The 23,655-nt window shown below is 41.4% G+C and overlaps 1 protein-coding gene across 1 annotated transcript in view; it reads left to right on the top strand.

Moving 5' to 3' along the window:
• The window catches only part of LOC114555437 (ultraviolet-B receptor UVR8), a 170,382-nt gene that overhangs the window by 97,557 nt on the left and 49,170 nt on the right, over positions 1 to 23,655 (top strand). Inside the window, exons 6-7 of the mRNA XM_028577806.1 lie at positions 16,180 to 16,304; positions 17,450 to 17,593. Of these exons, the coding sequence (XP_028433607.1) occupies positions 16,180 to 16,304; positions 17,450 to 17,593 (269 nt within the window). The remainder of the gene's footprint in view (positions 1 to 16,179; positions 16,305 to 17,449; positions 17,594 to 23,655) is intronic.

Raw genomic sequence — 23,655 nt, 5'->3', positions numbered from 1 at the left:
CCTTATTACTAAAAATAACTAGTTTTTTCTATTGACTATTTGCAGCATTTAAGGTTAGTATTACACTCCGGGGCATATAATGGCTCTCCTAATGATTGCGTCCACATAACTCCAGTGAAAATCATGTGGCTCCTCTCTTATTGACTGTTTTCTCAACCAGGTTCAGAGGGCAAGTAGAGAGTGAAGCTCCCTCTCTGCCAGGTTATTTATGACTTTTCTTCCCCAAAGTTATTTTTCTTTCTCTGATTGCTGAGCGGTGTGTTAAATCCGACGTGTCGGGAGATTACTCAGCTGGCCGTCAAGTGCACATGGTCAATTTGCCATGATGAGAGGAACTGGATCACACAACCCCTGGAATCTCTCAGTGGAATCTGCGGGGGGAAGTCCTCTCACACACATACACACACACATTCATGGAGGACGCCAATGTGGTAGTCATTTCAGCCGCCAAAATCAAATGGAGATTCAATCGTTTCCACATTTCTTAAGATAACATTATGAGAGGGAGAGAGATCGGAGGGCCGGGGCAATCAAACATGTTCTGTTTGGTGATGTTTCTATGGAAGGAGAAATAATGGGGTCATGGGATGAAGGTGAGACATGTGTAAGAGCAGTTCCTGGGTTCAACTATCGGACAGTGCCACTTGTTTCTGACTTCACACACGCATAGTTCACTGCTGTCAAAGGCAGCCTGTTACAGATGCCCTATGGCCACTCCTCGTAGCAATTAGTGCAATTGGACCTAATAACTTTGGGAATTACTAGAAAAACAGGAGAGGAGGGGTCAGTAACAAAACCTGTACCAAGGGTACCAAGCACATGTTGGAGTATTTAGGTACACAGCCTTTGAAAACTTGACTGAATGATGTGAATGTAAATCCATAAATATGAAGGGATCACTGTCTGTTGTAGCTTTAGTGCTATCTGTTAGCGTGAGCCATTCATTTTCTCCGGAGGTTTCCTGAAATCCCCTGATGCGTGAGAGGGGAGTGGTTACTCGCAAAAGAGTTATTCATAACTGATGATCCTTTTGTGCGAGGGATCTATGTCGGACAGGGGCGTGTTAAATGCAGGCTGGTACTCGTCTTTGGGTCTCAGATGGACTTTGGGACTTAGACGTAGAATGGGCAAAGGGGCGTTTCTCCGTTCACACTTGAGCTCTGCCCAGCCATGCTGAACCCCCCGGCCTTCATCTCTTCTCTAGGCCATCATCTCGTCTCACCCAGCGACAGAGTAATGAAGTGGGGACCATTACGGTCACTATGGCTAATACTGGGCTAATGGAGTTCAGATAGAGGACCAGCCCACCTATACCTATCAAAATAGGCTAGAGCAGTTAAGACACAATTAAGAACTGGGAAGGTTGAACCTTTGGAGCTATCCTTTTGAAATTCAAATATGCTCTTCATTTCAGTGGATGACACATCACTCAGTCTGCCTTTTTATGCTCTGAGGGAATGTGAGCCTTGTGTGTGCTGACATTCTGGAAACTGAATATGGTGTATCATTCTTTATACAGTGCAATGATATGCAGCGTTTGCAAAGTTCAGAAACTATTTCCGCCTGGGCTCTTGTATGCCTAGATGAATGCATACACTTGCTAACAAACAAGTTTGCTATAACTGTGGTCACAGTTTGCCTGAGCCTTTAATGAGGGCCTTTTTGTCACAATGGATCTCCTTCTGATCCTCGGTGAGTGAAATCTCTGCAGTCAGCAGTCAGCACTTCCCCACACAGTAGTTTGCTGCTGCAGAAATCCACGAGCCAAGAGATTTTTGAGTTCCAATGCCGCCATATTTGAGGCTTCTGTCACATTCCATGTTCAGACTGGCCTCTGTCTTGGCCACATGATTTGCTACACTTCTAACTCCTGATGCCAAAAACTGTCTTCCTCTGACTTCTGACATCAGCCATCTTTAAACACTTTGCACTGCACTGCATTCTCTCGATTTTCTCTTTTTCCTGTCTGTATTCTCTCTCACATTCTCTCTTTTGCGATCTTGCTTTCATTTGCTTTTCCCCTTTGTGTTCCTCCTCAGCGATGTGGCTTACAGCTGAAGCTGATTCAGGCATGGCAGGGATCAGATGATTTCAGCTGGAAAAACTGCATTCTTTTTGCATATTGCTTTGGACCCTGCTATTATCCAGTTGCCTGTTTTACAGTAATACCCTTAAACAGAAAGACTATAATGGAGAAACCTTTGCACTGTTTCTGGTCCAACAGCACTTCATTTCCAAAATATCCCTGTACAGGCATTGGTTGACACCCAGAAAATAATGGATTTTCTCTGGTATTGTCTGGCTCATAAAAACGGAAAAAGAAAAAAAGAAAAGAAAAGAAACTGCATTTATTTTCTGTACTTATAAGACTCTCATTTTACTTAATGTGAACAACCGCAAGATCCACAGTACTTATTTGCTGACAGGTTAAATGTTTCTTTGTGAAATAAGAAAATTGTAAATCGTACATACATGCTAACGATAACTCTATTATGATGACGTGTTGTACATGATGAGGGTGGCTCATATCATGTTTTGCGGAGTGTTGGACAGGGCCGAGGTGAATACAGGGTGTAACCCTTTGGGGGTCCCGAGAGGTTCCAGGGTGATCCAGAATGGGCGATGGGCGTTTCTCCCCCGTTCACACTTGATCTCTGCCCAGCCATGCTGAACCCCTCGGCCTTCCTCTCTTCTCACGGCCATCATCTCCACTTCTCTCCGTGCAGCAGAGTAATGGAGTGGGGAACATTAGGGTCACAGTGGCTAATACAGGGCTAATGGGGATCAAACCGACGCCCAGCCCACCTATACCTATTAAGCATGGAAGTAAATGGAAGAAGGACAATATGCAGGGAGTGTCCAAGCACCAGTGGTTTTACTGATGTCTGAGCTGCTCATGAAATATAATTTTTCAGTGCTTGCTGTTAGTCTTTATATTACAAGAACTGTAGTTATTTGAGGTTGAATTCAATAGTCAGACATTTATAGACACATATGCTGTTGTAATACCTAATTTCAAACTTACTAATTATGTAACAGCTTAAGCAACAAGCAATACATCTTAGTTTTGTCGGTATTACTGGGTTTACTATATTGTTCTAAATGAAGTATTGTATTATAATTATTATTATTGAAAATAAGTTATGTGTTTGAACCTTACCCTCAACAAAACATATTTCCCTTCATTTTTGAAACCCCTTTCCCAACTTGTTCCAGCCTGTCTGTATCTGTTCCTGGCCAGTAACTATACGAGGATGGCCATTATTCCAGATAGAGGTGTTAGCCGTGCTGGGCCGACCTGTATTGATCGGCTGTGAGAGGACGCTGAGCGGGGGAGAAGGACTATTTGCTTTAAAGTTCAATGGCTCTCCACTGCTGTTAGTGTTGCAGCCACAGGAGCAATCGATATCTGGACAGGGACCCGTGTCACGAGACACGCTCCCCATTTAGAAACATCATAATACTGTGCTGATGCTGTTACCCCACGGCCAGAGCTTGTGTTTAGATTTTTTTCTTTTTCCCTCTTTACTCCCCACCTCCCTTGTGTCTTGGTTGTCATGTTCCCCCTTTGCACCTTACAAGCTGCTTTCTTATTTTATACTGTAGGCTGGGTTTTAGCATAGCGGGCTGGAATCAGTGTGAATTGTAATTATAGATGATACACATGGCTGGAAGGGAGAGATAGAGAGAAAACAGAGCAGAATAAAAGGCAAACAGTCATTTGCAGCAAAGGTAGGTGTCACAAGGTAACTGATTATGTAAAGAACACAGTGAAGGTGTTCAGTGGTGTTTGTGTGTGTGTTTGTGTGTGTGTGTGTGTGTGTGTGTGTGTGTGTGTGTGTGTGTGTGTTTGTGTGTGTGCTTACCCACTCCCCTTTTTTGCCTATGAAATAAAAAATACATAATAAAATGTGCTCACTGCATTTCTTGGCTGTGGTTCAAGTGCTGGAAAAGAAAGAAAAAGGGCGCGATTGTTTCTAGTTCAAGGTGTGTAATGCACAGAGGCGTACATACATAATGGGGTATTGTCAGGGGGTTAGTGTGAGGATATTAATGCCCTGGTTTGTCCATGCTATTTGGTGCAGTGTCGCTCCCTGAAGGGAACAGTAAGAGGAGGCTGCTCTAACTACTCTACCCCCTCCACACCCTCATCCCCCAAGGCCCCGACTAGAGGTCACTCTGTTTAGCACAAGAGGCGAAGCCCATTTTCGCCATGATGTACCAAATACATTCCTCTCCTCTCTTCTCCTCTTTTTCGTTGGTAAACATAAATACCCCGCCTTGCCTCATTGTGTCCCGAGCGTTCACCCTCATTTTAAACCCTCTCAGTATCTCTGCTCATCCCTCTGTGTAATCCCTCTCTACCATACAGTATGCATTTGCATAGCTGCTCTATGGCTGTGCATACATTTGCATCAGACCCCCCCCGCCCTACCTCCTTCTACCAGCACTCCTCCCAACAGCCTACCAATGAACCTGTTTATGTTTGAACATTTCCACTGGCATTTGAACTCATCCCATCGATTTCTTTATGGCGAGAGGTTATGAGGCAGTTCCTTAAAGGGGTTGAAATCGACCATCTAAATATTTGACTAAGGGGTCACTGAGATCACAGCAGGCCCAAGCGAGAAATACAGATGGAGGCGCAACGTGAGAAAAAGGGGAAGTGGCTGGGCGTCTCCGACAGGAAGAGGCTGGTAGGGAAGATCCAGCCGGAGGCGGAGTGCCGCAGCAGAGAGGAGAAGGCTGCAGTGCTGAACATAGGCTGCATTTTACTTAGGCTCCACAAGAGGGTGCTGCTGGACAATCCATCCCAGATCTTTAAGACGAAGAGGGAATGAACTCCCCCCAAAACACCACATATATTAATATAGCTTTACATTTAAACAACCCCCGCTCTTACTCTTTCAAATAAAGTTATGTAGTTATACTTAAGTTGCAGTCCTGAAAACTAAATTGATTTTCCTTGCACTTCTCTAAGTACTGCTATTGTGCATGTGTGACAGTAATTACATGCTAAGCCGTCAGTGACATCAACCAAAATTGACTTCACTGTTCCCTTGCATTGTCTATCCATAGTTTTGCCTGAACAAAAATGTGTTCCAGAGATAAATCTGAATGGAGAGGGGTCTTGACCGACACAAGGAAGAAATGTGAAATAATAAATCTAATTGAATGTCTATTAAAATTACAATTTCTGCCTGATTGGGGAAGTGAGTGGCAGTGTCCACAGTATTACCTGCCACATTATTCCTCACTTCACCAAAATGCAAGACTCTCTCCGTTCTTTCTTTCCCTCTCTCTCTCTCTCTCTCTCTCTCTCTCTCTCTCTCTCTCTCTCTCTTTTCTGTCACTCTGTCATCTCTCTCCTCCTGTCTTCATCTGCACATCATTTCAGACCTCTCGTCATAATTCACATAGAGTCCCATCCTAAATTGCAGCATTAGGATATACAGTACAGATGACAACATTTGCACTACAATCCCCTCCCATTATGCCCACCATGACAATAGCCCCAGGGCACACAGAGGGGCTCATGTACAATCTCCTCTGGATCCTTTATGCTTAAATGAATAATGCATACAAATATTCACTGTAAAACTAGTGTGTGTTCTCATCTATTAGCTTAGCACAAATTATGTATTTTACTGTACATTTGCCATCCCCAGCATATGTTACTTGTCAAGACAATGCTTCATAGATTTTGAAACTCAAAAAAAAAAAAATTTTAAAAAAGGATTTGCATCAGAAACATCAGAGCGACGCTTGTCTTCACAATAGCTAGGCTCTACATAATCCACTTGTTATTGGGAGTTGTTTAAATAATGGTAATTACTGATCTCTTTACATTGCATTCTCCCCCATTAACAAGCAGTGTATCTCCCCCTCTCTTCCTCACTGTCTCCTTCCTTGCACTACAGTTGTATGCTGCCGTGGTGTCTGTAGTCTGGTGTCTGTTGTCATGGTGTTCAGAGCCCATGCCAGATGTCATAGTTAACTTTGAGGGAGAGAGAGAGAGAGGGAGAGAGAGAGAGAATCATGCCAGGGGCTATTTTGTTGTCAGTGATTTAGTTGAAACACAGAGATGTTAAAATGTTAGACTTGCCCCACAAAGCTTCCCCCTTTTCTTGCTTTTTTGTTATTTTTTTGAGAGAGATAGTAAATTTACCTTGAGGGTACACAGCCTTTTGCTCTGCTAAATACAAGAGACTTGCAAAGCATTGTTTGAAATCAGCATGAACACGTAGTTATCAGAGAAGAACTGAAAGTGGCTATAAAAATGTTTTATTTATATTCTTTTAATGTATTTCAAATAAAAAAAAAAACATCTCTAGTCAGGAGTAAAAATTGATTTCCGCATGTGAAATTGCATTATGTCAGTTTAATTTTACCTGACATGTTTTATGTCAATATATCATCCTCTACTTTTACTCTCAGACTAAGTGAATGAGTACGGCTCATTCTGAATTGTATCATTCTGAGAATGTAGTTTCTTATGATCAACCGATACCCATTTTTGAATAAAGGCACATCTCAAACCACTCAGCGTGCCATTCTTTTGGCAAGCTTATGCACTTTTTTTCACCTTGACTTCCATAAAAATATAGTTCAAATGACTGTGTTTTTTACTCTTTGTACTCTTTGTTACAGTAAATGCAATAATTATTTAAATAAATTTGAATGCAAAAGGTGAATAAAGGTTAATTATTAGATTACATCATACATTATATTAGAAGTTGTTGCTTCTTAAAGCCAAATACAAAACATAAGAACAATTCAAACAAGTTTAATATATGAATGAATTTGTTAATAAATTATGTTTTATAAATAAATGCATATATACCGAATGCATGTGTGTATATATTACATGCATTCATGTATTACAAACATAAATTAGATATATACATACTATAAATTTACTTAAACTGGACTCCTGAAATGTACTTTTGTAATACTTCAAGTTGCTCCATTGAGTTACATTTGAAAACTCAGGCTGTATCTGCACATAAAGCATATCATTAAAACTTTTCTTAAGATTTCCTGCAATTAATAACTGCATGAAATGATAATGCAGAGTAACAGAAAAAACTGAATCTCACTATTCCATATTTGTTTTTATTAATAACTGAAACTTTGTATGTTTTAAAAATGAAAGAAAACAAAAAAAATATTTTCAGTATAGTTGTTATAAATCTAATTCATTATGTTTATTATTCTATGAATATGTAGATTCTGTAGACACTGTACAGAGTGGAGCTGCTGTGAATGAATTAGACTGTAACATTTTACATTTAGGCAATAATTCATCAGCTAACTTTTATTGGTTTAATTTATGGGAAAGCAATTTTCACTACCAGCACTGTGGTAAACATCGTTAATCAAAATACATTATTATAATGAAGCTGTTTTAAAATGTTTATTAAAGGAAATAAAAAAGGGGTTACCCTTGCTTTGTGCATCTTTCCATTGTCGTGATAATTAATAGCTAAACTGAACGTTTTCTTTGCCAATGCAGATGAGGAGAGAGTGCCAAAGCAGGAAGAATAGTTGGACTGTAAATTTAACAATAGGTAGGCTTAACCTTAAGTGATGAACGGTATGTAATATTACAGGAGTAGTTCCATGCAAATGCACCCCACTGCCTCACACAATGCTGGAGACCACAGCCAATTAAATCCATCAATGTAATATCAAACTAGTTGGCTGATTTTCATTGGACAGTGGGTGGCCTCTGGATTTGTACATTTAGTGTTTGATAGTGTTGTGAAGGAGGGAGGGTGTGTGAGTGTGTTGCTCCAGGTTGAAATTATGATTCTGAAGTGTTTCGGTGAGCAGAGTGAGTCATCTCTGTAGCCTTGGCATCGTGGGTGGCCGCAACACTGTTTACACCTTATATCTAAGTTGTGCAAACAAAATAATTTGAATGTGAAGACATCATATGGCACCAAAAAAATTTCTGTTGCCGCTTTGCCTTTGTTACTGTTGCTTACAGTATCTTAGTAATTTAGGTGACCTGAAACACATTGTGACTTTGTACCAAGACTTGCGTCACAAAGTGAAGTGTTAACCCCCACCCAGTTCAATTTGTGTCATTTGGTGATAGCCTTCTCTCTCTCTTTCTCTCTCTCTCTCCCGCGGCAGGCATGAGGAATCACCCACCACCACCACCACACCCTTGAGTGCCATTTGTTAATGAAGGCCAAAGTGTTAGATGATAAATATGGTTGAAGAGAAATGGCACATGTAAGTGATCTCATTTAGGAGCATTACATTTGAATTTATTGGGGTACTTAGAGGGGACAGAGGGGCCGTGACTCTGAGGGAGAGGGGAAGGGTGCAGATGACTGACTTATAATAGACAGTGGGGTAGGGCTACTTAGCGACTAAAGATATATACCGCATCCAGACAAGGATGCAAGTTCTCTGTGTTTATGTGGTAATGCGTATGTGCTTACATACAGCCGGATGTATGTAAACACATGGTTTTGGAATTGTGTGGTGGGAGTTTAGGAGATAAACAGTAGTCTGCATTAACCCTTTAAGTTGTTTGTATCCTCACCACTTTAATATAGGCTCCATTGTTAGCCTTGTCTTTGTATATTGAATTATTACATCCCGGTAAATAGACAGTACGATATCAAGAAAACACAGAACAAGACATTAAAATATAATACCCCCTTACATTTTATTCTAAACATTAATATGATGCACCATGCCTGTCTACTTTTCAAAGTGTTTTATGCACTGAATTTGTTTAAAACATTTCAGTCATCATTACCATCATAAAACACTGTTTGGGCTTAAAACCAGTAAAACATGAGTCTTACAAAGTGAAAAAACGAAAGCATGTTTATTAAACAGGCATTGATTTGTGTAGGGACATGTTTGTGGAACAGTTTCCACTTGGTTCGGGACTCCTTTTTTCAGTGCATAATCCTCACATTGGAGAAAAAGAGCTTTGCAGGAGTGAGTTGCTTGCCTGCATGGTTCACGGTTAATTTATGTTCGGTTTTGTTACAGTAACTACACCCCATATTGTGCAGTCAAGTATTCAGAAGAATCCTACAGTATCTATAAACATTGGCAGAGTGAGACACAGAATAAAAGACCTGCAATACCTCCAACTGGTTGACACAATTTGGATTGCAGAAGACGAACAATATATTCAATCCATTTCTTGGCCCCGATGCATTTAGTAAATACAGAGCCTGGTTGGTAAGAGGGATGTTGACAGAAAATCAAAAGCAATGTAGCAGCAGCGTCCTATAATGGAGACTTAGCTCTACTTTACACTCCTCTTACAAAGATCTACGATTTGAAAACAATCAATCCCTTCATGAGAGCTTGTTATTTTCTCCTATAATAAGAGTAACGGCTTTTCATCATTCTCGCACGGCGCTGATTGTGTTTACACTGGAAACGTTAGCATTCATGGTACGAGTGTAAATAGAAAAAAATGAATATAGCGAGGGTTTTTATTTGTGAGAATCCCGCTCTTTCACTTTTCTGTTGAATTTGTTTTGCTGTCGTCAGATATTTTCGAGCATTGGAAATATCCTCATGCCGTATTGACGGCTTGCGGTGAAGGTGACACAGCATGGCACAGAGCAGCAGGGTGCCGTGTCTCTTCTCCCTGAGTTGGAGTTTAACCGGAGAGTATTTCCTTATGTAGACACAAGGACAGTTTTACATCCAGCAGTTTGTGGTGCTGTTCCATCATGTCTGTTTGTGGTCATTTATTCCTGAAAGTTGCCGTTGCCAATTCTCACTTTCTGCTCGTATTCAGCTAAATAGTTTGGTGTGATACTGTATCTGTTACCTGACATTACACAGAAACATCTGGAGTCTCTATTGAACCAGGTGTTGATGTAGCAAATAAGCTTCCATGGTAAATGGTTAATGTTTTGACTCACTGCAGACCAGTGGACCGGAGGAAATGTTTCTTGTTAAGGCCCAATAACACACTTAAAAGGACATTGTTTGTCTCTTTCTGCCAGATCCTGCCTATGGCACAGCCTCTATTAGGCGTTTATTCTCACAAATGACCGTTTAACCGTCTTTTCCGCACCCTGACGCCTCGCCTGTTATTACCTCCATTGTCTCTCTTTCTGCTGTATACACGTGTGAGGCTGGGCCCTTTAATACGCGGAGAGCTTTTCCTAGGCTTTCCTACGGGCACACTGGTCTGTGTTTACTCCTCAGTCAGAATGCCTCTTTTCCACAAGTTTGACATGCCTTTTTGTTGCCATGGTAAGCCCTCCCTTAAAATATATATTTCTGCTTTTGGCCTGGATGTTTTTTTATCTCAGTGGTTTAGAGCCTGTTGCCCCCAGGGCCAGATTTAAATGTGTGTGGGTCTTCAAGGATTTCGCTGCTGAAAAGCCATTTGGATTGCAGCCTCACCGCCATACAAGTGCGACGGAATTGTGTCATTTCAGGTTTTTGAGCCATCGTTGGAACCAAAGGAAAGTCCAAAAGAGAAGCAAAAAACACAAGACAAAAGCTGATGAAAATGGACCAGATTGGATTATGTCAGACTTGGCATGTGCCTCGTTATGAGGGAAGTCTTCGTTCTGTCTTATCACACTCTGCCTTACAGCTAAATGAATAAAAAAAAAAAAAAAAAAAAAAAAAAAAAAAAAAAAGGCAAAGCACAGCTCGGCTCCTTGGAAAACAACAGCCAGATCGTAACTGTAAATACTGGCTTAAAGTGGTGTGGGCTCCACATGATTTTCAGTCACAAAACAGGAAGTGAGGGAGGAAAAAAACACACACTGTGATTGCATTAACTTTGGGGACATGGACCACATTTTAAGCAGTTAAGATGGGGCAATCGTTTCAACAATTTTTCCTGAAAACCGTTTTCTTATTGGCACATGCTGTCACAGACTTGGATTGCTACCTGAGTATCTTCCAATGGGTCCTTATGTTTAGACAGCCACCACAGTATGTTCAGGTGGGTTCAATTATCAGGGTGTATGTATGAAAATCTTTGAAATTGGTATTTGGTTTGAATCTTGAAGACAGAAACCGTACAAATGCCTCCCATTGCTTCTCACACCAGAAATTAAAGAATAATCTTAGGATCAACAACATGCTAAAGGAATAAATCATCCGGTGTTTTTTCAATTTTATAATCATGTATTTTGTTTAGCTTCTTTCGCTCTCATTTCTGCATCACTTTTAATTAGTGCAACTCAACCTCCATGTCTCAGAGCCAGCAGGCTGCCTATTTGCAACGTTCAACAGGTAATCAACACTGATTAAGCACTAAACATAGCCTAATTGCATTAGATCTCAGAAGCACACTTTAACCACCATAACTGCAAACACACATGGTCTCTCAGTAAAAAAGAGGTTCAAATCTCAGAAGAGGAAGTATTTACTTCTCCTGTAGCAAGAGAGAGGCTTATGATTATGAGCATTACATTTGAAATACTAAACCCAAACGTAAGACCATGAAATCTACATCAGGGAACGCAAAAACTAAAGTTATTTGAGTAAAAGGCAAATGTGTTGTTTCGATCTTAATAGGATTGAAGAGCCTTCATAACATATAATCAATTAATGTACTATTTTTTTTAAGCCAAGATAAAATAGAATTGATTGTGTACAGTATGTTTATTTGTGAACATGCTCTGTTCCCTCTGCCATGTCTGAAGTCCTTCCTGTATCACTGTGAATCCGTTTAAGTGTGCTGTGACATGTGCTGAAGGCCTTGTTTAGCACCTATGTACCTAGCTCTCTGTGTGTTCAGGGTGTGAACTGATACCTAGTGTCAGCTAGCTTCGGGGAAAGAATGCCGAGAGAAAGATTGCTGAGGTCTACATGAACGAAGAGGCTGCGAGGATTAGCCTTGAGAAAGCAGGAGACACACTGGGGAGAAAGAAATGGAAAAAGGAAGAAATGAAGAAAGAAAGAGAGAGAGAAGATGAGAAAGAGAGAGATGGGGCTTTAATGGGAGGTTGTCAATTTTCTCCAATTTAGCTCAGGAGGAAGCTATTTTCTTCGAATTTGATGGTTGGATCAATGCAGCTTTCCAGCCTTTTATTAGTGCATGACATCAGCTGTTGCTGCATTCATCACCAGGCAGAAAAAAACAAACTGTATTTTCTCAACCTTATCACCACTTGTCAGTTAATTATGCATTTAAAGTGTGTGTGTGTGTGTGTGTGTGTGTGTGTGTGTGTGTGTGTGTGTGTGTGTGTGTGTGTGTGTGTTGGGGTGGGGGGTGGGGGGAGTTTAGCAGTGAAACACTTTGATTGAGCCCTTTGAACTCAACCAGGAAAGAAATCAGTTCTCTTAATCCCGGCTCCTATGTGATCATCATCGCTGGAGGATACAGACCTCTGTGTCCATCATCTCCAGGTCAGCCAACTGCAGCGCCATTACTAATGCAATCACCACTGTGATCTGATCTTCAGAACCTTGGGCCAAAATAAATAGATAAACATGTCTAAGATATGGCGCAGAAGAATAAGAAAATGAAGGTGTGAATGAGTCATCCGCTGAAGGTTCATCCGACGTGGACCTATAGAACTCTTCCAGCTGGTCTCGATAGCCTAAGGTGATATGAGCTATGTGATACATGATCTTTTGATCATACAACAAGTAATGCTCCTTTCATTAGCACAGGTCATGCTCTCTAAGCTTCAAGTAGTTCACACTTTTCATCATCTTACCCAAAGAGACTAGCATGGAAAGATCAGGCTAAAAAGTTATATGCTTTATGTTTAGGAAAAAGAATGAATAGTGTAGCATAGTATGTGGTGTAAGCATATTTAAAGGAGTGTGGGTGTATGGTGTGGATCTCAATGGTTTAAGGGCATCCTCCGCTGTGTACATCCAAGTCAACATCTGGAACATAGCAGGTTGTGCAGAGACCCATTTCCCCTAGTATTCCCCAAATTTATAAACAGTCTAGATCAAGGGCCAAACATGCCTCTGTTTCTATCCTGGAGAAATATATTGCCACTATTTATCAACTTTGATTGGTTAACACTTGGACTCTCAAAATGGAACCCTTCATAATTTAGAAGCTGCTCTAAATGCAGTTGGCATTACATCTAAATGTTTAAAAGTCAAGTGAAGGAAGGAGACGGTTAGACCTGAAGTTATGTCCTCCAAGGGAACTTTACAAAGATCCTCTCACAGATTTATAGCCACTTACCTTGGAGCCTGAGTCGATATTCATAAACGTGGCTTCAAACAAAGCCCCCCCATCCACTACCCCTGCTTGTAAATAAATACAGATATGCCTCTTTTACAGACAGCGGCAATCTGAAATATTACCACCAGCATAATTTTACCACACACATTAATATTTTACAGCCCATTGTATTTTACCGCATTGAATCTTAAACTTTCATGGTCGGCCCCAAGGATTTTATTCCTTAGAAGTCTATATCATTATTAGCCAAGATGTATAGCAGGTACAGCAGGCGATTGCCTTGCTTTTGTACTCTTCACCAATTAATAGATATTATTTTCATGAAATCAATAGAGTCAACAGTGCTGTCCTATTTTTATACCGAGACCTTCTTGAGACTCAAAACTGAGTTTTCTTCTGCAAAGTTGGCTGCAATTCTGCCCTTGTGAGGTAAAAACACAGTTAAAACATACGTAACCACACCTCTTAAACTAGTCCTATGCTGTGCAGTACTATGAAACGCTGCATTACAATCCTTGCCATTTGTTATCGTAGAAGGCATCCGTTCATTAAATTCACCATCCACAGACAGATTAATAAATTGCTCATGTAATGGTAGGACCCTATTAAATCTTGGTTGAAGTGTTTATTTTTATTTTTAAATCTAAACAAGTAAAACCCAACCTGTACAGTATCTGCCTCATTATGATGGGAATACACGCTTAACATCTGCATGTGTGTGTTTGCATCTGTGCTTCTTTATATGCCTGTGTAGTGATTTAAGTGGTTTTAGTGTCAAAACAAGTCTAATGAGCTGGCGCAATAATTATCAGCCATTTTGCTCTCACTTTAGCTAATTGAGGCATTATATTAGAGTTAATACCACTGCCTATGTACACTGTTTTACAGTTTGAAAATGTTTGGCCAGAAATAGTGCTGCCAATAATTTAGATTTTTAATTTGTGTCATGTTTTTTTAATATCTCCCTATTAACCATACTTATGAGCTTTGACAATCCTCCCCAGATGGAGGTCATTGATCAACTCCTGTTTAGTGTATTTTTTACATGCAAACAACTACTTTATACAATGGTATCAAAGTCAAAAAGGACAAGGAGTGGCCTCCCTTCTAACCTGATTTGCTTTAGTATTGCTTTAGTTTAGTTAGTAGTAAACTTTTTGTTTACAGTATATAAACTCTGTAGAAGAAATGAGTCTGGTATTACTGCAATTTGGCATATGCTACAAAAGTCGTCATATACCGTATACGTGATATTAAAGAGCTCCTCTCTTTTTACATTCTCCCTGCACCTTTTTTCTAAGTTGTCTATCATGTTTCTGCCTCTCTTTCTCCTTTCTCACTTCGCTCCATGTATTTGAAGCGCTTTGTGAAATTCCTGTCTTATCCAGGTGAGTGTGAGCTGATCCCCAGGCCCTTTGCTCTTGTCAGGAATCTCCCAGGCTATCGGGCTCTCCTGGGGCCCTGTTTCACACACCAAATTGATGTCTCCGACTGGAAATGACACTTTCAGCAGGATTTGCCATTCTAAACCACCTCAAACCAATGTGATCTCACCCATTCACTCTCAGAGGGATTGCCTTGAAATGCACCATAGCTTCAAAAGCCAATGAGCATAGCATGCTTGAATGAAAAGCTGATGCATATCCTATCAGGGAAAAAAAGAAAAGATATTCTAAAATGCTGGCAATGTAGAACAGTACTTTTTTTTGCTCTGAACAAAGACCAACAGTCCCCTGAATAGGTAGGTTTTGCCTGGGGGAATGCAATGGAGGGTAAAAGGGAGTGAAACTAAAAGAAATCAATACCACATGAATTTTCATGTAGAGATGCTTGTCCACCATTTGCTTTATCTTGTTAATATCCGTCTTGGTCTGTCCTTCTATGAATACAGACACAGATGGCATGATTAATACATACCATTCAGATCTCGCCATCTTCTTCTAACACTCCATTTAAAGGAGGAGCACAGTGACCATGTTGCTTTGCTTAAGAACTAGTTATGATATAATGTGATGCTGGAGTAAAAGGAAAAGGTGTGACTAAGAATCCCTCCCTTGACTTATTTTCATCCCTAAGTCTTTTTGGGGTTGCACGTTTCTCTTAGGGGGCTCTACAGACTGGCATAATGGATAAGGGCAAGGGTGTGAAAGGAGCACCTTAAGGCTCCTCATTCAACTCTCCCAATCTCTGCTGCACACACTCTTGAGCTGTGAAGGCCTTCTTTCTTTGCCCTGCTAGCATGGGAGCCCTGTAATAGGCTCTAATTGATAGGGAGGTGTTGGGGTCTTTCTGTATGGTCTGAAGGGATGAGAGTAAAGGAGAGAAAGAGGGAGGGAGAGAGAGAGAGAGAGAGAGAGGATTACATGCGGGCATGTGGGGTGGAGCGGGGGAGGAGCAGAGGCTGAGGAGCGGCCTAGGCCCCATCCGTAATGAGTCATTAATTTCCTAGCGGTTTTGTGGCGGGTGGCTCATTACTGGTCTGCAGAGGAGCAGGAACAAAGCTCTGGGTAGGTAGGAGGTGAGCTTAAATAGTTGGGGCTCAACACTCCCCAACAAAGGGAGGAAGAGAACGTTGAATGGCACTTGGAACAGATGCAGTAAAAAGTGGCAGATGCAAATTGTGGGAGAGCAAGTCTTCCTTCAAGCACTTTTCTCTTTTTATTTTGTCAGACTGCAGCCTGAGAGTCTAATTAGTTAGTGAGGTGTTTCACTTCTGATAGGGCTGTGTCTCGTTATTGTCACAAAGAGGATTCGTAGCAATGAGAGGAAACGCATATGTTCCCCAGTCCCCAGTGGAAGCCGCTCACTGCAATAGTTTAATTGATTTGATTATTTATTTTACCCTATAGAAATTAAAAGGTGTGCAATATTTTTCATGCTTTGAAATTGTGTGCTATATAGTTTGAAATGCAATGAAACACTATGAAGATGATTCCCGCTGATAATTAATTATTTTTTTTTTTTATTATTATTATTATTATTATGTGTTCATACTCTTCTCCCTACAGGCAGAATGATTATGGACAAATTGGCAGTGGTTCTGAGGAAAATGTGGTCATCCCTCGGTTTGTGGAGGGTGTGGACCATGTGTCGAAAGTCACCTGTGGGGCAAACCACAATCTTGCACTTACAGGTACAGTAATGCACTGTGCAGGCCTGCCATGATGCACAACATTTAATTGACAAATGAACATGAAATAGATAATGATTAAAAATGCGCCTTTTAAAAATACAGCCGTATCTAATTGGCCTCATGTCACGTATGTCCCGTAGCAGTTATTTCTCTTTCTATAATATGCTCCAACATACAAGAAGTGGATCCTATCGTTGACCCTTCATCTATTATGCTAGATTTTTTTTTATTCCGTAAAACACACCAGTACAAATCCGCTGGATAATATCTTTAAGAAATGGAGCTGACGTCACTTCTCATGAGCTGTCACCGTGTGCTTCAAAGTTCACCTACTTTACTCAATTTTATGTGAATATCAGAGCCCTCAAGCCCTCGATCGGCATATCACCTGGGAGAAAGACAAGGAGGGAGAAAGACAGAGTTAGCGAGAATATGGCCCTGGCTCCTGATCCATAACAGTCATTGCCTGTTACATACATTTCAGAATTCATTCAGGCTATGAAGATAATCGAGGTAGTCGACAGTTTCCCCTGCAGCCCAATGGATTTATGATAGCACTGTCAAGAAAATGAGGCGAAATGACACAGTAGCTGACTTTAGCTGCAAATAATGTGATAGGCCGTACAGTGGTGCAGCAGCAGCTGCTGTCATTGCAGGTAATAGGCTATAAAGAAGCCTGATAGCAATACCTGTCATTTCTTAATGGCTGACTTCACTGAAGAGCTTTTGTGGCCTTTAACATGAAGATAATGGAAGATACAACAAATTTTACAGCTTTTGCGTTGCATCCATAATTTATCACCAGAGGCCGCATGCAGCAGCACAACAAGGACAACATGCTCCTAGAGGCGTGCTGGAGAGAGATGCAAGATGAGCTGCAGGGGGTTACAGGCCCCTGCTATACTTTGCAATTAATGGAGGAACTGCATACGGTCCAAAACCTCTTCTATCAGTTAATATTATTATATACCGGTCATATTACATGACAATACAATTGTGTTCTGCATTTATTTTGGACATGAGAACTCACATGTTACATTCAAACTGTATGTGTGTATTAATTAGCAGAAATACTCTGTTGATCACATCATTTCTTTTTGGCTTATATTGGAAACTTTATTTATTTATTCATTGATGACATGCAGGTGACGGCAGGTTGTTTCAGTGGGGATGTGGACGAGCATGTGGGAACAGAAAAAGGAACATCCTATCCCCAGAGGAAGTGATGCCACCAAGCTCGCCAGTGAGAGACATTGCTGGCGGATGTTGGCATAGCCTGCTTCTAACAGGTTAGTCTCTGCTTATATTTTAAACCTGTTTAATACTGGCCTTTCCTGCTTTTACTAAATCCAACAGTACCTTCTGTCTGCTGTTATATGCACTTTTCTGTTCATAGCACATGCAGACTTGGAGTACGTGCTTGCATGTACCGTGCACACCAACATGTCCACGACCTCTACATAAAGTATGCGTAAATCCTTGGTGTGTGTGTCTTGGCCCTCACACAGACGTGTGAGTGTGTGCTTTTAGCTGTGGTGTCCATCTATCCGCATCATTCATTAAGAGCTCTCCCAGGATTAGTTCGGCTACATAAACACAGAGGTTGAGGCCACGGCTGCTCTTTCACCTCGCTGCGGAAAACTTCAAAGTCCCTTCTCCTCACACAGCAGATGAATGCTCCCTGGCTGATATATTGGCCACAGTTGCTGTCTTCTTACTGTAGTATGACTGCGACTGGGGCCCCATCATGGAGCCAGCGCTGGGCCATTTGTTAGTTTTAGCTGTATCTTCAAGACCCGGCTTTAATTCTGAAGGAAGGACATTAATCCTTTTAATGCAACACTTTGTAGAGTCGTTTTCCTGTGTTGCTAATGCCGTCTATTATTAACCCCATTAAAAGTGTAATACAATTTAAGTAGAGTGCTAAAAGTGGATCATTTGTTGCTCCGTTCTGTTTGAATTAATTCTCAATTTATGATCTAAATGATTAAACTATGGGAGTCACAGGACTGAATGAGAGTTAAACAGCCAGGCATACATTTACACATATTAATACAAACATTTATGAGCATGCATTCACACACACACACACACACACACACACACACACACATGTCCAAGTGTACATACACACACACAAGAAGCTGCTGTGTGTTGCATTTGCTCTTCTAAATCCTGTAATGTTCCCATTTTGATCCCTAGCTCCATTCTGTCATGAGGGAACAGAAATATCCATCTCCAATCAGGACGTAATGAATAGCCTGATGAGTGTCGGGCAGAGCTGAATTACCAGATAGATTTGAAGAGCGTGAGAGTGTGTATGCATTGTATGTGTGTGTGTGGGATGGGCGGGGGGTAGTTAGAGGGTCACTAGAACAGGACACATGTAGAAATTAATTCTCCGCAAGTTAAAAAAAAAAGAAATTGGCTAATTCTGTCTTATGAGCCTCATGGAATCGCCTTATCTATTGGTATGAGTTCTCATTTATTAGGGTCAATGCGGAGGAACGCACAAGGGAGAGAAAAGAGAGGTTGGGGAGAGCAAGTCAGAGTGGTGGAGGGTGAGATTTGAAAATTGGAAAGAAAAGGAGAGAAAGAATGGGAAAAGAGTAGAAAAATGATAGAGAGATGGCAAAGATGGAGCAAAAGGAGAGCAAGAGAATCAGTGGTATGAGAGACAGCTTGCCTGGGCCGGAGCATATTGAGGGCAGCAGGTGGAAGAGTGGCACAGTTAATTAAAACGCCTGTCTTAATGTCTCAGCCCGTCACTCCAGGGAGAGAGAGAGAGAGAGAGAGAGAGAGAGAGAGAGAGAGAGAGAGAGAGAGAGAGAGAGAGAGAGAGAGAGAGAGAGAGAGAGAGAGAGAGAGAGAGTTGCCAGACTTGAGCTGGGCTGCACCCAACCAACAATCCAGCCAACCCACCAGGCCACATGTCAGACAAGCCCTGACACTATGCCCTTCACCCTCATCATCGTTTGCAAGAAACACAGACACACCCACACACACACACACACACACACACACACACACACACACACACACACACACAACACACAAACACACTCACACGTGTGTGCAGACATACACACATGGCCAAACCCCACCTACTATTTCCCTTTTCCATGTACCCATAAGCCTATCCAAAACCACCACCCTCTCTAATCTGATGCAGACCCCTTCAAAAAAGGCCCCTCTCTCTAAAAAAAGAAAAGAAAAGAAGAACAAAAACACACTTCTGATGTTACAGTTTTGCTCTGCAGCATCTGTAGCATGCCTCTGGACTTCCAGCCTTGCAGCGTAATCTGTCTGCTTTTAATAATTCATAGAAAGCACAGGCTGTGCACTATGTTCTGAATGCTGAGGATAATAGGGGTGTTGTGATATTTCTATCATGGCCTGTCTGGAGCAGCAAGCAAATCAAACTATTAAAGATCTGATAAGCAGTCTGTTCAGTGTCATAGCGACACTGGCTGTCATCACTGCCTTTGGTGGACCTTAACAAATCTATTTCGCCCTGCACGCTACAATCTAGATTCTCTGCTGCGTTGTCACAAAGTTTCGAGTCACACCAAGTTATTGATGTGGGGTATTACACTAAGACACAGGCACACGTGAGCCTGATGTAATGTTTGACAACACCACTATACTGCACTAGAACAATACTCAATATATTGATTGATTATTTGACATAATAGAAATATAAACAAAGAGTGTGTCCATCCACCCATGTGCGAGGTTGGGTCTAGCGTTGTACATTGTGTTGTTTTACTAATGTTTTATTAGACTTTGTTGTATCACGGCGGATTGCTTTGTCAATAACCAGCCTGGTGTCTCAGTGAGCAAGAATCTGAGATTGTCAGGCTGAGTGACAGGCTGGAGATGGCAGATAATTCAAAGAAATTGGAAGTGTGAAATCTTTAAGGGCCACTTCTTAACACAGCAAATGCCAGGGTATCTTTCCATCAGCTGCTGCTCTCACAAGCCACCGCATTGTTAATGGTGGCCTGTCTGTCCATCAAGAGCGCTTCAGGAGGGATTTAGACCTGTTTGGCACCTTATCTCTCTGACTGCCTCCCACTAACCTGACCACTGCACAGGCCTTAAGTACTGTGTGTGTGTCTGTGTGTGTGTATTGTTCCATGTGTCCAATGATGGTCACACATTTACCTCCAAAGCAATATATATATATATATATATATATATATATATATATATATATATATATATATATATATATATATATATATATATATATTCTCTTCATTCGCTTATTTATAGATATTGATTTATTTATGATTATCTGTCTGACAGTGTATTGGTATATCTACCCATTGTTACACAATCAGGAGCCAAATGTAACGGTGCTTGTAGCACTTGTTAATTTAGCTGTCAACACTACTGATTGACCTGAGATTGTAGCAGTAAGAGCTCTTTGTCCTTGTGAGTGGTTTTCTGTGTCTGCTGCTGTCTTTCAGGGGTAGTGCAGGAAAGTCTGTGTCTGCTTTTAAAAACATTGTTCTGAGCAAGAAACTCAAAATGTCAGTCATTGATAGGGGATAACTGTTTCCATATAGGCCAGATCTTTACATGATGACAATGTTTTTTAATTATTATGGCTTTTCCCTTTATTATAGTGATAGTAGATAGACCAGAAAGGGGGAGAGAGATGGGGGATGACACGCAGCAAAGGGCCGTAGGTCGGATTCAATCCCTGGCCGCTGCAGGACTCAGCCAACATGGGGTAAACGCTCTTACTGGGTGAGCTTGAGGCTGCCCCGATGACAACATTTTTAGTTGTAGTCACTCCACTCAAAAAATGTGTTTTTCTTATGTTTATGTCAGATTCAAACCTATCCCATCACAAATTTGAAAGCCAATTGCTGTCTAATGTGCAAATGCCAGAAGAGAAACCTGTAACCTCTAGCGCAGCCGCAGAGCGGGCTAGTCAGTACAGAGAGCGAAACATCGTAGCTGTGTCAGCCACTGCCAGTTCAGTCTGTTATCATGAACCACTCGTTGAAAAAGCTGCGAAAAGTTAAGCACTGTAATTCGTTTTTGCTGTATTCACTACATTGAAGGCCGCTGTATAAGAACGCAGCTGGCCGCGTAGGGAGGTGTTCGGGGTGAATGGGTGGGCGTTAACATACAGAGAGCGGAGTTCTCTTCCCGGGGAGAACTAAAGTCTTTCACCCAGGAAATGCGTGTTCCTTAGGAGTGTTTTAATCCAAACCACGATCTTTTTCCTAATCTTAACTTGTCGTTTTGGTGCATAATCCAAATTTTCGTCGCGGCAAAACTGTCATATTTTATGGACTAAATTTAACCGTAGTGTCCGCCAAAACGACCGCCAGCTCGCAGTGCTTTGTACCCGGCTCAAAGTCACCTATTTTCGGTTAACTGAACCACCAACTACCGCTGATACAACGGAGGTCTGTAGCCGCCGTCACAAAGCTCTGTAGCGGCTTACACAACTAGCAACTGCCACTCGGCATCATGGAGCTCGTAGCCAGCCGGCGTCACACTGCGCTTTTACCGGTCAACCTAGCGCAAACAGCTGTGGTGGGCAGGGCTCAAGGCCAAACCCAGAATTTCTCAATAAGGGACTTGTACTTTTTAATGTGGGAAAACCATGTTAAACAAAATGTATCATAGCAGAGTATGTATTGCATACTTTAAAATGTGTTAGAAGGGGGACTTTAAGACATTTAAATATAAGGCCTATATATTTTTAGGTAATTTAAAATGAGCACATGAACATTAACACAACTTTTTGAAATCGTAATACTGTATCCAGCACAACATGTGCTGCAGTCCACTCAAACATTGAAAGTTTGAAGAGGAAGCAATGGAATCAATGTCTTCTATGAATACATATTTCATTAATATGTTGAGATCTGGGGCATTTGAATACCCAAAATTAACCTAAAAGTAATTTGAAATACAAGTTAATTATTAGTTTGATAATGAGGTTTATGATTAAGAAGTTAATAAAAGAAACAAAAAGTCCTTTTTGTGCCAGAAAATAAACCGAGAATTCACACAGGAGTAAAAAAAAGAGCCGCTGTGTGTGTATGTGCGCACTGATGTTCATTTGTCATACCAGAACTGCCTTTGCTCCAAAGGAAAGTTAGGTATTACAGTGATGTCCTGACCTAGCTCGCTCGCTCTCTCTCCTTTTCCATCTTTCACTCACCAACTTCTTACAATCGCACACAGTCACTCCTTGAAAAATGTTGGCTAAGAAGTATAGAAAAAAGGCAGAAGAGGACAGAGGGAAAGAAGAGGAGGAAAGACAACAAGTCAAAAAATGGATCCTCCACATCTGCTTATCCAAAAAAAGCTATATATAATGAGAGAAAATAGACAGAGGAGAAAGGGGGGCTACAGAAACGGACCAAGAGAGAGGAAAAGGAATAAACAAAGAATAAAAGAAATAAATATGTCCCCTATTTTTCCCTCTCTTAAAGGTCTCAATTCCCTGCCAGAGCTCCCTGTCACAGGGAGGTAGTTCCCAGGCCGACGCATCTCAAGCTGTTCAAACATCCATTAGGATGTTTTGTTTCATACACTCTGCAAATACAGCAAGACGAGACAGAAACGGGCAGATGATGAGAGGGAAATTGAGGAAGAAAGAAAAGAGACAGAAAAACAGAGAAGAGAAGAGGAAGAGGGGAGAGAGTTGATGGGAACAGCAGAGAGAGGAGGAGAGGGAATTTATCAAGAAACTCGTGTGATATTTAATGATCCTTGTATGTGGAGAGGGAAGACCACACCAGCTCGTTCTCCTTCGCCAAATACCGATCCCCTAACTTAATTTCCTGCTCAATTGCTGTTCTATAGTGCATAGTACAGTGATACAGGCTGGCAATATAGAAAACAGATTGCCTGTGCGGCGGAGTGGATAAGGCTGAGGCTTGTGCTGCTGGAGACCTGCAGTCTCCAGGGGGGTCTTGTCGGTGGGCTTCACAAAACCAACAAAGCCCATCTTTCCCTGCGACTGGCAGCAGCTGGCAGGTAGATCTTCAAGCGCTGGAGGTGGGGAAGTGGATCTGTGAGTGTGGTGTGTGTGTGTGCAAGTTTGTGTTTCTCTGCAGTGTGTGTATGTGGTGCAGAGAGTCTTGCTATTGTTTATATTGAAGAGTTCCACAGTCTTCCATCTTGTGTTTGCTCATGTGCTATGACTCCAATCCACTCGAAAATGTAGGCCTGCATGGACAGCAACCATCAATCAGTGCACAGAAAAGTGTGCAACTACAGCTACTGTACAGTGTTTTCTCAGAGACACACACAACACACACACACACACACACACACACACACACAGGCACTTTCCATCAGTAATACATGCATG

Source organism: Perca flavescens, chromosome 5 (assembly GCF_004354835.1).
Source record: "Perca flavescens isolate YP-PL-M2 chromosome 5, PFLA_1.0, whole genome shotgun sequence".
Classification (NCBI taxonomy): Eukaryota; Metazoa; Chordata; class Actinopteri; order Perciformes; family Percidae; genus Perca; species Perca flavescens.
The sequence above is the reverse complement of the archived record's forward strand: the minus strand, read 5'-3'. Positions and strand labels throughout refer to the sequence as shown.